The following is a 17,136-nucleotide window of genomic DNA, read 5'->3' as shown; positions in this document are numbered from 1 at the left end:
TACAGGCTGTCCATTTGTGAAAGCTTGCTTGACCCAGGGGGCCATTAGCAAGATCTATAGGTGGAATAGCCCCTCCTTCTGACTGAAAGTAAGTGCATTTAGTGCCCTGGCTTGACCTGTCACACTGGATCTCTGGCATCTTCTAATGTGGAAAAATGCATCCACATAACACTCCCACTACTTTCTGGCTAATAAATGTTTCCTTGCTTGTGCTGATGGCCAAAATCTGACCCTGTGTGGCCAGCTGAGACCTCCCCTTGTGTGTGTGAAGGCAGCCTGAGGATAAAATAAAACTAGTTTCACCTTTCTTTGCCTTTTACTCCCTGAGAACAGAGGGAGGTACTTGCGCCTGCCATTTCTCAGTGCAGTCACCCTTCAGGGTAAGATGTAGTTTATCTTCAGGATTGCATTTATATTGCAACTGCATTAAGTAGATTAACAAGAGATTGTTACATGTGGCTTTGGAAAGATCAAGGTAACTTTTGTGATGCTTGGTGACAGCTTAAATTCAGTCCTACAAAGAACTTTCTGAGTCTACAAATAGCTGATCTAACACAACTTACACACCCTTGGGGTTAGGCAGCTCCTCTTTACCGGGTAAACACCCATAAGGAGCTTTGTGTATCACTTTCTCAAATGTCCTTTTAGGCATCTAAGACAAGCAGACTGTCATGGGTTTAGGCAGGCTTTAGTTAATGTGAAGTAAAGCCTGCACTCTAGGTAATTTCCACACTACAAGATAAGGGGCTTGAGAGCAAATTCAGCAAAGGCCCTTCATGTGTCACCACACAGCCCTGATGCCAGCTGAACCTGCCCACAGCTGGGGTTCAGAGCATCTGTGAAAGGCCAGGATGGCATAGCTGATCTAGGCAGGGCCTGAGCTTCCTGTGCAAGCCCACGGGAATAAGACTGAGCCTAAGGCTGTTGGCACCATAGGTGATGATAAGGAAGGTAAACACCTGTCAGTAATGGTGACTTTGGCAGCGAACATAATCTGGAGGTGGGAGTGGTGATGTGTGAAAAGCCATAAACCCTCGTGTAGAGAATTGTAGCTGTCTTTAAACACTGACAGAAGGAAGTTCTTCAGGGTACAGAATGATTCATATTTTCCTAAAGGAGGGCTATGATACACCAGGGGCTTAGTTACAACATAGGATTACAACTACATTTTCAGTCGTTTCCCTCAGAATTACACACATTTTTCCTACTGAGGCTGTGCTAACTGGGATTCAAGTGCTAGAAAAGATCAAGGATTTATCTAACAGGAATACTATTGTAGGATTAAAAGTCTGGGGTGGCTGTAATTACTGTTATATCTTGTCACGCTTCTTGTGTGGAGCCATTCCTGTAATTAATGGGTAAGGACATTCTAATTCTCCTCAGTGCTTCCCAAGGAGTGCCAAGACACTTGAACCTTCCATAAAATATCACCAAGAGAGCTAGAAGAGGGCTGCTAGGACCAGCTCTGATGTTATCCCCTCTCAGTGCTGAAGCCTAAAATCAGGTGTAATGCCCCAGCACTGATGCAATAACCACTGCTGAGCCCGCAGGGTAGCCCTTCAGGGTCTTGTATTGGTAGGAGATTCAGATATTATTCCTTCTGGAATGGTGCATTGGTGAGATGGGCTCTCATCCTTCACCTAACACAAAGCACCATAGGTGTGCCTAGCACCCTATTTATGTGCACTGGTATGCCTTGGTATGCCTAAAATTTCCCACCTGACAGCATACTTGGGGTGGAAAATCTCTTTGTGCTATGTTCCACTGCCCCCACCATAATAGAGCTCATTATGTTGAGGAACAAGTTTAATACCTCCAATTCTTTCTCAGGGTTCTGGTTTTAAAATTGAGTTTTCAAACCTAGCACATCTGTTTTATAATATGCTCCAAACATCAGTTCTTAAATGTGAATGTTATTTACTGTCTTTTTTTTCAGACAACAGTTACATAGCTCTGGGCACCTCTGGCAGGCAAACATTTCTAATATTTGCCAAGCTGTGTGGCTTCTGAGAGCTATTTACCTCACTACATCTCTCATCTTTTGATGTTAAAACCTGTGTCAGAGTAACTGCATGGAGGCAGTCCTGGGATATGAAAGGGACTCCACAGTGCAGTGTAAGATATGCTTTTCTCACCATGTGTCAGAAGTAATTCTCTGGTACTTCATGCTAAAGGATTCATTTCATCAGTTCTCTAAGCCAGCCAAAGGCATCTGAACTACACACATTCTAGAAGTAGGTGCATACTGTTGTAGCATCACCTTGAAAAATTTAATAGATTTGCATAATAGGCTTTATCTAAGTCATATTACCAGTGATAGTAGGTGTTGCACTATTCTGTATAACAACATAACCAGGTCTCAGACTTTTATATATATCTATATAAATGCTTGTGCATGTACACAAGTACACACACATACACACACACACACACACACATATACTCCCCATCTGCAATTGCAGAGCAGTATCACTGGATCCTCTAGTGAGGGATGGAGGCCATAGAGGAGGAAAAACTCAGGAAGGCAGAGTACAGCATCACCATACCAAGAGCTAATGGAAAATTAATTTATATGCTAGCAATATTGATTTTCTAGCATGCTGGTTTCAGCTGCACAAGGTCATTAAAATGTGATAAAGCATTAATTTTGTTACAGCTATTCTATGCACTCTTGGTAAGGCCAATTGTGTGAGCAGTGCACAAAGCCAACCACTCAGTCATCTGTGAGTATCATATGGAGCCTAATATATCCCAGCCATGATATCAAGTCCTTCATATACACAATTATTATTGCACTGCTTGGAGTCCTCAGCCTGTCCTATGGTTTTCAAAGCCTATATTTGCTTCATGCAGATCAAACTGTGTGTGATGATATCAAAATGCTGTTGAGCTGTTCACTCACTTCTCTTTCAGAGACATGTGAAGGAAGAAGCAAAGAAACCAAAGGACTTCAGTGTACACTTACTCATCAAAGCCAAACTTTTCATCAAAGTGATACTTCTGGATATTTACAGGAGCCTTAACAGAACATGGGACTCCTGGCACTGTCTTAAAAAAAAGTGTCTGTGTCAAGAAACAGCCAGCAGTTTCCAAACAATTAAATAACAGCAAAACTGAGGAACCTACTAATTCTTTAGGACTCAAATGAGGGTCATGGCTCAGCTCCTTTCTTAATACTCATCTTACAAGAGATCCAGAAAATGCTACTATGGGAGCATAGTAAAAGAAAGGAAGATTGTACATAGTTTATTGTACCCAGTTGTTGACACAAACTCAGCTATAACCTGAATTAAAGTGAGGCCTATTGTGTAAAAGAAAGACAATAATTGTCTTTGCATTTTAAGAATGTAATTACAGTTTGAGAACAGATGATTTTAGAAACACAGGAAGCTCTAATTGAAGTGTATGGTAGCATAAAGCAGAAAGAATCATGGACTCATTTTGTACCTAAATATGTTACATATAGATTAGAGAGCTAATAAAATGAAGTTTCCTGGAGGTAATGCTATTCATTGGGAATTAGACTGTTAAACACAGACTGTTAAGCCCCAGAATGGGCAGATCTAAGATTTTTACCATCCAACATGAATTATGTATCCTATAGAAATTGTAGTCATTGTATCATGTACTACTAAGTCCTGTTCTATAATGGTAGCTTACTCGCATTTCTCCTGGGGAGAAAGTCAATTAACAGTGTAGCAGCTTTTTCCAAAAATGGAAGCAGTTCTTGAAACATGTCAGATGACAGCAGAAGAAGGGGAAATAAAATGGGATCCTAAAAGATATCAAAGCTGGCTGCAATTAATTCTATAATGGATTTTCATATATGAAATCTGGGAAATACATTTTGGGGTCTCTTATTCCCCTTATGTAAGAACATTGGTAAACTTTAATTGGATCCCCCTCCTCTGATGTGCAATGACCCATATACTGAGCAGAAAGAAACTGCACAAGACTAAGTCTTAGAAGCATAATGTAAAATGAAATATCTTTTTAATGACAGGTTGTAATTAATATACAACGTAGCTCAGGACTGTTATAAAAGCCCAATAGTTTTGATCACTGATCTTGTATGCATAAAACCCAGACTTCTAAAGATAATATGCTCACTACGAGAGAAATAAATTCTTCAAGAGGTAAAGTGGCCCAAAACTGTAATTTCCTTATCAAATTCTGCACTGTATTTTGACTTGCTCACTTCATTGTCAGAGGATAAAAGAAACTTTTGCTCTTCGATTCTTGTTGGTCTTGGCCATCTCTGATTCCCAGTTCCCATTGTTGTGTATTTGAACAGTAGCCCCTAAAACTGTGGCAGCATGTGCCTCCAGAAATACTTAATTACAAGAATTTCTCCTTTTGTGGACATCCAAAATCAAGGATGTCAATGGTACAATTTGTATACTATTTTTTGAAATATTAAAATTTGACATGACATCTCAATATTTCAGTTGCACTAGAGGGTTAAAATACACAAAAATATTTTAAAAATTTGGGGAGGTGCCTGATTCAGTCTTCTGAAAACACAGTGAGTTCTGCTAGCGCAATCCAGCCTCTTTTTAAACAATTTCAGCAAAAGTATCTCCTCTCCTCTGAGAGTTTTTTCTCTTTTCTATCAGATTGCCATATTGGAATGTTTATCTTTAGGTATTCTGTTTGTCTACCAAGTCATGCAAGTCCTTCTGTAGTAAGCACCTGAAACAAAGCCAGCATTGGCAAATGTAATTTTATGTTAAAACAGGCAAATCAGAGACACACTGCAGCTCTTGGTTCATTCTGATAGAAGTAAGCATTGGAAAACCAGCTGTGTATGACCACTGATGAAAAATTAATGAATCAAATTGGCCTGTATAGAGGAAAATGTGAGCACTTAGAAGGAAAAAAAAAAATCAATTAAAATCTAGAAACAATCAAATGTTAAAGATTCCTGTAAGAATTAAATCTTTGTGCTGGATTTTTTCCCAGAGGCATTGAGGAGAACCTCTTTATGATGAGTACAAAACAACAGGATCCTTCTGTGTGTTTAAGTTACCCCTGTAACTCCAGTTTATGAACATTTTGGAAACTGTTGGATTAGTCACCAAATAAAAAAATAAGTCTAAATGCACTTGCATGACACACTTACTTAAAAGAATGGCTCCCTGTCCAAATCTGAAGGTTTTTCCCTCTTGGCTAGCATTTAAAATTGAATCAAGGATTTTTTTTTTTCTCAAGTAGCATCTTTTTCATGGCCAGTAAAACAAGACTGGTAGAAAAATATAACTCCAAATAGACCACACAAGGCCATTGGTGGTTTATGCTTTGAGATATGAATTATTTTATTAGAGCTTTACCTTCTGTGATGTTTTAAGACTTGCTGAAGGTTCTTAAAAATGAATAGAAATTGTCCTATTCTGCTCTGTCAGTAGTTTGGAAACATAAAACATCCAGGATATGGCTCAAGAAATCCAGTTGTTCTCTTTGATCCTAGATTAAAGGGTCTGTTAGATATTTTCGAGCTATGTAGTCTCTTAGACAGTTCCAATTAATACAACACTTGAGCTTTATTCTGTGAATGTACAATAATGTAGAAAACTCCTTGGAATTCCCTCATCAGCTATATTCTATTTAAAAATACATGTATTGGTTTTATAGCAACATCCTCAGCCACATTCATTACTCCATTTATACCCTTAGGTTTAGTAATTCACAGAGCTTTAGCTTCACATATTCCGACCAATAAATCCCAAAATGCATGCATGGCTTGATTTAAGAAAGATATTTTACTTGTGTTTCATACACAAAAAACTGATAATCAACAGTGGCTTAAAAAATTAACACTACTCCACTTTTTCACAAGTGTACAAAAAAGAAATAATGAATTTACATTCAACGGTAAAGCTTAAAGTCCACTCTAATAATAGTTGCATTGACATTCACATACACAAGCACAGAATAAATATTTCAGGATTCTTATAAGAGCATACAGCATACATACAGTACTTGAATTTTACATAATGAGTGTTAGTAGGGTCAGAAATTCATAATCTCATAGAAAAGTAAAACTAAAATCAGAAAAGGTTGTGTGGGAGGTAACACCAAGGTACTGCACAGAGCTAGCAAGTTAGTAAATCCATTTGTGTGAGGAGTTTGCTTCTGCTTCTTCATTTTAGGACAGTTTGATTGCAAAGGTGTACTCAAAGTGCAGATTAATACAGAAAAAAAAAAAAAAGATAAGATATTCCTGTATTTATTAACACATGCAAGAGGCAGCCCCCAAATCACCCGACAGAATAAAGCTGTTATTGGCAAGTGGCCGATATAATACAGATGTTTCAGGCAAATTTTCTAAAGCACTTTAATAGCAGCAATTATAATTTATAATGGCTCTAGATTGACTTCTGTTTGGGTTAAAGGGCATCATATTTCTTTAACATTTACAGCTATATTTCTTTATAAATAAATATCTCAAATAACAAATAGCATAGTTAGCATTTCTTTTTTCTCTCTTTTGCATAAGTGTCATGGAAAAACTCTGACCTTTTCAGAGACATAATGTGCAAAATAATGTTAGAGTGGAAATAGGGACACAGAGCATCACAGTCAGTTACATTCCTGGGATGTCAGCCCAGCCCTTTTACACTCGGAGGGCTAGCCTTGCCAGGGTAATGCAGGGCTTTAAGGGACAATATTCCCAATGGCTTGCTTGGTAAGAGATAAAATTTATGGTATCTTAAAGAGCTGTAAATGTTTGGTTTTATTTGCAGGAGTGTGTACAATACGTCATGTATAGGACTCAGTATTTCCACACAGTGACTTCTCAAGATTTGAAAAGTCTGGTCATCTCCTTTCAGACATTTCCTCCCCAGCCTGAACATCTTTGAACATTTGTGTTCATTAGGTGTTTCCTCTGTTGCGTATTTACCAGCTCTTCTTGCATTTTATAATCTGATCTCATATCACCTAGCTGACATCTGCACACAAATATTTCCAATCAGATAGAGGGTGCACAACATTAAAAATGTTAAACCTGTCCTGTAAGTGTCATCAAGACAGGAGCACAGGAACCACAGTGCAGAGTCCAACCTCTCACTGGCTGTACTGTGAAGATTCTCCTTTTCGGCGTAGGAGAAAGGAAACTTGTGTCTGCTTTTTAGATTCTGAAAACAAGCCAGAGTGGAGAAAAAGAGTTAACACCAGACTTAATAAAGCTTTCAAGACAAAACCTGTTAAGCAATTTAGACAGACACTGTGAACTTCCTGCTGATATTCTCAAGTCTGTACATACAGGAAATTTGTTAACAGTAGGAAGAAGTTGGGAGTTGCTACATAGGAGAAATCTGCCATTATTACAAAAACTGGCTACGTGGGTTCTTTTAGTATAAACCCCTCACTGGTCACTGTTCTCAGTGGTGCTGTTGCCCTTTTCTTTTTTCTCCTGAGTCTTGTTTCCCTTCTTCTTTTTCTTCTTTTTCTTGGTCTCTTCCTTCTTGCCAAAGGTTATGAAGTCACTTTTGTCAATTTGGCTGTTTGGTGGTTCCTGCCGGATGGAGATGATTGCAGGAGATCCTGGGATAATGAATTTGTCTGGCAACTCACCAGGACCACCTTGTTTGGGATTGCCCGGTCCAAATTTAAAGGTCCAGCTGTTGCTGTTCACACCAGCTCCCACTGGGGGGGACACCTCTCCCGCTTCAGGTTCTGAAAAAGTCAAAACAGGAAGAAAAGCTTAAAGCATCATTAAATACAAGCACTCAGTGGGTATCAGCTTTGTATTTGAAAGCTATGGCTTCAGCCTGGCTTTACATTGACAGTTGGTTGTCTGGCTGCTCATCTGGATGTTATTGACTGGTTCTTGTCCAGGCTGCTCAGTGCTAGCATGCACTGACTGCTGGACCTAACATGCTCTGGGTCCCAGTGCCTTGAAATATAGTTGTTCATTTTTCTTTCAAATTTGAAGTGCACAGAATAAGAGATCATCACAATGCAGCCCACTGTAGTGTTTTATAGCACAAAACACAAGCATGTGTATTGCATGGCACAAGGGTATGTCTGAGGGTGTCAGGTCTTGTGAGACAGGGTTAGAGGAGTGTCCAGGGCAGGGGGAGTCAGCCTTGGCAGTGTGCACATCCATGCTGGATATCTTAGCAAATCATCCTGTATCCGCATCCAGGATTCCTCATGGAGGGAATGAGTTGGTGGATCCCAGAGAGAAACCTGAGAGCCAGCTAGCATGTATGTGTATGTATGTATGTAATGTGGCTGATCAGCAGACACGGCCTAGAGCAAAACCAGGAGTGAACTGAATTGTCTGGGTGGAGATATCAAAGGATTCCTTCAACCAGGGTGCAGAATCTGGTCTCAGAAACATTCATAGTCTTCTCCAAGGTGATACTCTGGCAACCTGTTCCCTTTTGCCAGGAAATGGGGTCACTCTGTAAGAGAGTTGTGAAGTTTTTCTAATTGGGACATCAGAAAGGGCTGGTGTCAAATTCGTGCTAAGCTGTCAAGAATGGTTCAGAAGTAAATAATACTGCAGTGAGTTCTCAAACTGGGAAAACCCTCACTACAGTGTTTCTTTTTTCTTACTGTAACATCACAACATAAAGGCTAAAAAACACCAGACTGGAGACTAACCTCTGCTTATTTGAATTGATATAATAGAAAGGTAGATCACAATATTTTAGACAGACAAATATAAAGTTGTGTCCCCTGCTTTAGGCTTGCAGTATGAAGCAAGTTTTAATTTTATTTCCACAATTTTGATGAGATTGAGCTAATCAGACTGAAATATTTATGTATGTTGTCCTCACAAGGACAATTTTCTAGCATAGTGAGAGGCAATACCAATTAGGTTCTTCTGTGAGAGAAAGTCTTAAAACGTGGCTGTTTTACTTTTTTGTAAACTTTGAAAATTCTTTGTAATTTAGACAACTCCCAGTTTTGAATAGGAACAGCATATCCATTTTAGTGTATCATTTTAAGTGTTTAAAGGACTGTGATGAGGGGAAGGCTCAGAACTTATGCATCTGATGCCCTCAAATCTGATGAAAGTATGCTTATCTACACTCTAAAAGTGCAGTATTGCAAACATAGGACCTGTCACACTGGTAACACTCCTAGCCACATGCAAATTCTTGCAATACTGCACAATGCCAGTACTACTGATCTGATTAAGTCTCAGCATTGTGTATTCTGCATCAGAGCTGTTCAGTTGAACAGGTAAAGAAGTTCAGGGTAAAAAAGGATGTAAGATCTGCACTGCTACAAAGAAGGGCTGAAAAACCAGCTGAGAGGGACTCCATATCCCTTGAAAGAGGAGGCAAGGGCACAGAAAAGAGAAGAAATAGAGAAGTTCTAGGTTTCCCACTGGTGAAAGGAGCAGGAAGAGAAAACAAAGTAGACAGTCTAGAGGGAGGTCTCCACTTTTTGCCAGACCAGAAGATGCTATTCAGTAAACTTCAGCTATTGACTGCTCTGTACCCCTGTAGTAGTAATGAACTTTAGCAGCCATTTCATGAACTGAACAGCATCTCCTGCACTTATTTTCTCATGATTTTTCATCTTCTGTAATGTTGTTTGTACAATTTTCTATCTTATGTAATAAAACATATGTCATGCACATAGACATAAATCTCTCCTTGTTCAAAAGCTCGAGAACACATTCTGCTCCTTGACAATATTCCTCTTGCATGTCAGCAAAACAAACACCGCTGGAAAGCATGGTTCCTTTTTAAGCTTTTCCATACTTACGCAGTACGTCCATGTTAGAGAGCCAAAGGAACATGACACATCAGAACTGTCTCTGACACCACCTGTATAATATGTTTGGCACCTGGAATCTTTGTAAAGGAGGTGATATGACCACTCCTACAATCAGATGTTTAATCAAGAATTAGAACAACTAATTAGATTTAACTTTATGTACTTTTCAGGAACTGTTGAAGTTGTTTTAGTAACCTCAACCTCCCTAGTCTCAAATATATTTTTTGAAGGTGTTATTAATGTGGAAGTTCTTCTATTTTATCAGTTGTAGCTTTTCTGTAAATTTCCTGTGGTCTTAACTATCAACTTCAAATTTTTTACATGTTTGCTGTTGGCAATAGCAATGTCCTAGCAAGCCCTTCCATACTAAATGCATCAATATGAATCAGATTTCATTTCTGCTTAATAAAGTATTTTGGTCAGGAACCTTTTATATCACTTTTGTTTCTTTGAGATGATAAATTACAAAGGTGAATGCTGTGTGTCTTGGCCTTTTTCCAAATTATTAACCAATTGTCTTTTTCCAGCAATACAAAAATGTGAGCTTTCATATTGTATGTAATAAATTGAGCCCTATTTGACAAATAAACCTTTCTCCTTTCCGACAAGCCCATGCAGCATTCCTTCCAAACAACATTGGTCCAGACCCAATGCTCTTTTCCTGTTCCTGGCAGGAAAAAAACAGCTGAAGGTGACATCAAATCATTTTTGAATCATCCTTGCTCTGGCTGGGGAGAGCCTTGTAGAAGTGAATAGTCCCAAAACTGCTTTGAAGTGTACAGGGATACAACAGTCTAGGACTGCAGTGCCACAACAGCACAGCTCAAACAACACGGTGTGTGGTCATGCCATTTCAACATGAGCATATTAGGCTAAAGATGGGACATGAGACAATGACAGTGACTTTATATTATCCATTTTACCACACAAATACAGTAACATGTAAGAACAGATAGATAGAGTAGGTACAGGCACCTCAAACCTCCAGCTGGAACGACCTGAGAAGCAGCTGTAGGTACAGTATCTCTTGCATGAAAATCTTGCCAATCTAACAGGGTGCACATACACATCTGCATTATTGAAATCTAATTCAGAACAGGATACTGAGCCTTTAATCTGGTTCTGCCTAGACAAATCTACTCACCAGATGAAGTCAGTAGCATTTATCACAAAGCCATCTGACATAATGTGTCCAAACACAACAAACCCATCATATCTACCCTGGAATCACGATTCTGTCAACTTAAAGACTCAAGGGGTTTGCTTGCATTTCTGTTTGTTTCTCTCCCAGCCACTAAATATGTTTTTTTTACCATATAAATTAAGCATTTTAATATGCCTTAATACTCACTAAGCCAAAGGAAACTAATTATCCTTACAGCCATGTGGAGAGCTCACATACAAAGACAGAGACTGACAGAACTTAATGAGTTAATAGCCATCATTTCCTAGAGTGGGTCTTCAACAGCGTCCTCAGGAAATTTCCCTTCTGCATGATTTACCTGATAACATGTGTGTTTATCTGTATTGGCAGGCGGGAAGGTCACAGTTCAGCTGTACTAACAACGTTGTACATTTATGCATTTCAGATCAAGGATAAATGTCACTTATCACCTAGTTTCCAAGGCTTCCTTAAACATCTCTTCTGTTTCTTACCAGCAGGAATTTCACAACAAAAACTTTCCACTTCGATGCTATTTTACATTTAACCGGCTTAGTCATACTCTTGTTTATTTCCTGGGTCTTATTGAATGTTTTAAATTTGTTCATTAAACTTAGAGGAAAATCTATATAAAGCAAATCCACCAGCTGTATTTGTAACAATTAAAAACATTACAGTTTTCTTCTCCCTACAGCTACAGTGCAGGTTTTCACCAGAGTTCCTACATAAAAGCACAGGGTCTGGCCATTTCCTCGTATATCTCAAAGGATTACTTTGGAGACTGCTACTTTGCTTTATTCTCAAGGAACACGGCAGTCTTCACGTTCAATGAGCAAATGATGTATTTAAAAAATGTATGCATGCAACAGAACTCAAAATCTAGGGTGCTCCTTGCAGCTCCTGATGCTTCTTTGTCTGTGTGTCTGCATACTAAATTGGGAGATAAACTTTTCACCCCTTCCATTTGCTTGTACTCTCACCAAAATACAAGTGTCTCAGTAGACTTTAAATGGAACCTAGAGCAATAGAGACTCTGCAGCCAAGTAGATCCTATACTTAGTTAGGAGGAAAGGTCTTCTAGGTTGTCTTTCAAAATACTTGTTTTTCTATCCAGTGACTGTTGTTTGAAATGCACAGGCAGACTTACATACCAAAAAACCCCACAGCCTAAAATCATCTATCTGAAAGCTTGAAGCAGTAGGGTACAGTACCTAGCTACTTTTTCCAGAGGCATTTACAGTTCATATGCTAATAGACCTCTACCTCCCACAGGACTTGAAAAACATACAAATCTCAGTCAATAGGCATTTGTTCAGCAAGTCCTTAATTGCTCTTAAACACCTGAATTTCTACACATTGTTAGATAGTGTCATGTGGATGTCATAGGCTCAAGACCCCAGGAAAGGAGCAGGTTGCATGCTCCAGGCAGTCATGATCTCAGCACACAGGTTTTTCAGAGGTACCTAACTCTCCCCCTTCTCTGTGCAGGGAGCTCAGGCACTTACTACAAGGAACAAGGTCCCTAAAATTTAGTTTGTAGCGGCTGTAGGCACCTTTTTTTTTCCTTAGATATCATCCACAGAGTAAGGTGTCCCTTTTCCAAATTCAGCCAACAAAAAAGTAGCCATCCAACCTAAACTGTCTAAATTAGTTTTTGCTACAGTCTATAGAAACAGGCACCCTCAGAAGGCAGTCCAACCACCCAGCTTAAATGCCTGGTTTTGGATGCACTGAATTTTCTTTGTTTCTCCTTCTCTCTGCTGGAGCTGTATTACCTTTGCTTCTTCAACTCAGATAAAGCCCAGATACCCAATTTAAATTAGACAGCTTACTTTTGGATGGCTAGTGCAAAAGGAGCTGAATTCCACCTTCAGGAGCAAGTTAAGCAGTATCATACCTTAGGGAATGTTGTACTTATGACCATGCCAGAGTCTTGAAAAAAATAAGAAGTTTGAAACTAATCTCTTTAACATTGACAGCCACAAAAATCCTGTGCAACATTTTGCAAGATGAGGTCACTTTCTCAGCCCCAGTCCCCTCATGGGATTTTCATTTAGGCAAGCATTGGCATCTTCTGAGAAAGCTCAGCCATATTGTTAAGGTTGCATCATTTCCACCCTTAAAAGGCAACATTTTAGTTATGACGGCAATATACCAGTGCTGTTCAGGTTGTCAGTGATACTCTGAACAGTACAGGTCTGTCACTGAGATTTACAGTGCTGTCTTTTCAGATGTGGCATTTGTGAATTCACTCAACTGAAGGGCTGGCTTTGATTAGGTTGTAAAACCATCCAAACTGATATGTAAGTTGAACAAAGTCAAAATGCTGAGCGATGGGTACAAACAGTCTGAAACTGAGATGTCTTCTAAATTTGGGGCAAATGCCTGCTCAGAGAACATGTCATCACTCAGCCCACAAATCGATATCCCACCAGGTCTGGGCTAAGACTACAGTTTCTATCTCACTGACATTCTTCTCTCATTTGGGGAGGCCACGTGTTTCTTTCCTGTCCCTGTATAGCCCCACAGCTCCAATCTGGTGTTTACTAGGAACAGGTGGTGCTCACTTCCCATAATGAGAGCTGGCCATATATCCCAAGTGTCATGTACATCGTCTCTACTTCCTATGCCTCTGCTGCTTTCTTAAAGAACTTTCGTCAGAAGAAGGCTAACTCATGTTAGAACAGATGTGGCTCTGCTCAAGGGAGAGAAGAGGAAACCATTTCTGGGCATCTCTGTCTCCCTGCAGAGACATTTTTGGCTGTGTGACATGCTCAGCCAAGACAGCAGCTTGCTTTCACTCTGTGACATCCCTCCCCACTTTGTCCCTGTCTTTAAGAATTTGGTGGCTCAAGGACTCGACTTTGATAAAAGATTTCAATCAAACCACCTATTATTATGAAGTTTAAAGGAAATATTTTTCAGTGGGTTTTTGGTTTTGTTGGGTTTTTGTTCTTTTTTTTGTTTTGTTTTGTTTTGTTTTGTTTTCCTAGACACCAGAACATGCCAACTAAAGCCACTGTGAGACCAGGAATACCCCATCATTAATCACAGACCCTTCTGTCCGCAGGTCAGAGTAACAAAACACATTAATTAAATGAATTTATTTAAAACTGAGCTCAGGCAATAAACAGGAAGCAAACTGCAGAGAAAGCTAGTCATTAACCTGATTTCTCTCTTCCTGGCCTCCTCCACTGATGCTGTACTGACTGCAGATTCTGCCTCTGGCAGGCTTAATGAATATTCACTGTTATAAAGAGTCTGATGTTCTGCACTGATTCTGAAACATCACATCAAATGCAAACAGCATGTACTGAAAACCACTGTGTCATCTGGAGGATCTCTGTGGATATTCTGGCTTCACTGATCACCCCTAATCCTTTTTGGGATTAAAATGCCCATTTAATCTTTATTAAAAAAAAAAACCAAACCAACAACCCAACCAAGCAAACAAAAAAAAACACCCAAAAAACAAAACCACAACCAAAACCACAACAAAGAAAGCAAAATAAAAATCCATCATCAGCGTGATAAAATGACAGAAACTGAACTGAAAGAGAGAGAAATTACTGTCAGGACAAAGTTAAACCACTTTCACTATCAGCTTGCCAAAAATCACAACCATCTCTAAGGACCATGTCAATTTGGAGTCTCAAAGAAAAAGCAAAAACATGATTCTCACTCTCTGCCCTTCCATCTGTTTGACCTGTTATGCACTAATGATTCAGAGACAGGAAGAATGAACAAAATGAAAACTTCTCCCCACCATGGAGCCTGTAGCTTTAATCCTTTGCTTGGATTTAAAGGCAGTAACATTAAACAGGGTAATTATAGCACATATGTTGTGGGAGATCCATAACCCCCCACTGCTCCAACATCCAGACACAAAGCAGCAGGAGGGCATGGAGGTCACTTCCAGCTCAGTCTCAGGTTACTGTCCATGCAGACATCGAAACTGAATTTCAACAGACGTTATCTATCTCATTATAAGAAAACAATCTTACATGGCTGTGTATTAAAGAAATTGTCTCAGCCATCAAATAGCTCTGCCAGCGTATTCTGAGCTATGTGAAAGCAAAAAACTGATTTGCTTGCTACTACAGTCTGCTGTGGTCAGAGCACAACACAGGCTAAATGGCTTCTTGCAGCTGCTGAAGAAACAGAGCCCAGTGTCCCCAGCTCCTCTCATTCTCTTTTCACTCAAAGAGGCTTTTCCTCCCATAAAAACATCAGCCTTCTCAGGTAACATCTTTCTACTGTTGTACTTATGGCCAGTCCTGCTCCCATTGCTAGAATTTGTCTTGGCAAGCACCTGTTAGTACTTGCCTAGCATGAGTCTCAAACTTTTCCTCACCAAACAGAACTAATCTGCTGTATCACCAAGACAGCATGCACACATATTCACAATTCCCCATGTCATCTTTCCAGCTCTACTGGATGCTGGACCGTGGAGGATGCAGTGTATGAATGTTTGTGTTGCAAGCAGAGATTGTAGGGACAGACTCCTCCAATATAAGGTAGATGGATTTTTATTTGAGCATTTCACCATGTGTGCAGGCCTAAAGTGACCATTTTTAAGAGTTCATAGTTGAAAACAGCCAAAAAAATGCCAGCCCACATGATTTTCATTTTATAAATATAGTGTGGGCAGCTAGAGCACCAATCATTCTGCCCTTGTTTTAATGCAAACAGTAGGGTAAAGGGCAATGAATAGTGCAGGAAAACTGGTCTTGGTGTTGAGGGGACTGCCGTGCCCCTCAGTGCTTGGGAAGGGAGAGGGGAGAGGTGGTGTGGCGGGGACTCGCTGCCACCCATCCCACCTCCACCAAAGAAAAGGCTTTTCTTTGCCTTAATGTCAAACCAGGTACTATGTAATCTTAAATTCCCTAAACTGAACTGATTGGAGCAGTAAACAGCTACCCAGGCCTCTGCTGAGGGCTGATTTTAAGATTGCTAGGTGACACATGCCAAAAATGTGGACTTTGAGACAAATCTTTAAAAACTGAGATGTCTGATTTGTGGCTCAAATCTGCCTCTGGATGTGACCAGGAGGGAGGTGGCACTCTAACTGCTTTCAGCTGACTGGTGCTGTGTGTTGGTGCTGCCTCTATTATATAAAGACATGAAATATTGCAAAGAGAGCAAAAGTCATTGGAGAATACAAAGCTCCGAATGTCAGGAGGACAGAAACAGATCTTGTGCTGCTTAGTCTGTATTATGGATAAGAATACTTACCATAATTATACATTTAAAAAAAAAAATAAATGCTTATATACAAGCACTTTTATGTGAAAGACAACAGGCTCAGAGAGCACCATAAATCCTGCTTGTGAAGGTGAAAAGGAGGAAGCATTTCCTGGCTGCTGCTGCCGCCTTTAATAGTGTTCTGCAGCCAGCCAGCCCCCTCCTCCCCCTGCTCTCTCTCTGTTACTGAACTGAGGCCAACAGCACAGACATCCTCTATATCCGGTCACCTCCTGCCACTGGAGGCCACTCTGCTTCCATGGGGTGATCACAGGATCAGCAGCTTGGACTCCAGTCTACAGCTGCTACAGCCACCCTCTGCCTCAGCCCCTATCTCAATGGCTGGCTGAGACTGAGTCCCCAAATAAGGAAAATCTCAGGCTTTCAGGTTACCTGAAGGGAAGACAGAAGGTAGGATTAGATGTTCTTGCATTGGATCTCCTGGACAGGACTAGCTTGCTTTTATTTGTGTCCACCTTGGAGAGTGAACAATCCTATAAGAATTCATTTTAATTCAGTCCTTTCTGCTTACCCTCAACAAAAACGTTTACCAATTACCAGTTTCTACAACTGTGAAAGACTTCTGCAGGTGAACTTACCTTAGCACAGTCCATATTACTGCTGGTGCATAAAGAGCCCAGCATGGCTGCCAACACCCAGTGCTGGTAGGCAAAAGAGAATCCCCACTTTTTAACAGAGCACAATTAATAGACAGTAACTATGGAAACTTGAAGCATCAATTTTAGTCTTTCAAAGCAGGAGCTAATTTTAACCAACTAATTGGATGTTTGAAGTGGTAGTGAAAGAAAATGGGACACATTTATTTCCATGCTTTTAGAGGCATCTATTTTAAACATGAATGAATGTGTGAGCTTCAACACTTAGAAAAGATAGCATAGTAATGAATCATAGACACTTAAGAAACGGTCTTAAAAGACAACTTTTTTCTTTCCTGATCATCTACGTTTAGCTTACAGGCTTCAACAGTT

The 17,136-nt window shown here is 39.9% G+C and overlaps 1 protein-coding gene across 2 annotated transcripts in view; it reads right to left on the bottom strand.

Annotated features, from left to right (window-relative positions):
* Nucleotides 1-5,740: 5,740 nt before the first annotated feature.
* Nucleotides 5,741-17,136, bottom strand: part of LOC113485118 (protocadherin alpha-C1-like) — an 83,189-nt gene continuing 71,793 nt past the window's right edge. The window contains exons 4-5 of one of the 2 annotated variants that reach the window (XM_026858027.1): nucleotides 7,576-7,677; nucleotides 5,741-7,136 (exon numbers count right to left, since the gene is read on the bottom strand). In XM_026858027.1, the coding sequence (XP_026713828.1) occupies nucleotides 7,066-7,136; nucleotides 7,576-7,677 (173 nt within the window). In that variant the 3' untranslated portion in view covers nucleotides 5,741-7,065. Of the gene's footprint in view, nucleotides 7,678-17,136 lie in introns of both variants that reach the window. The other variant, XM_026858026.1, reaches the window with a different exon arrangement.

The sequence above is a fragment of the Athene cunicularia genome, assembly GCF_003259725.1.
Source record: "Athene cunicularia isolate RWA chromosome 13 unlocalized genomic scaffold, athCun1 chr13_part1, whole genome shotgun sequence".
Taxonomy (NCBI): Eukaryota; Metazoa; Chordata; class Aves; order Strigiformes; family Strigidae; genus Athene; species Athene cunicularia.
Note: the sequence above shows the minus strand (reverse complement) of the source record. Positions and strands in the feature narration are given on the sequence as shown.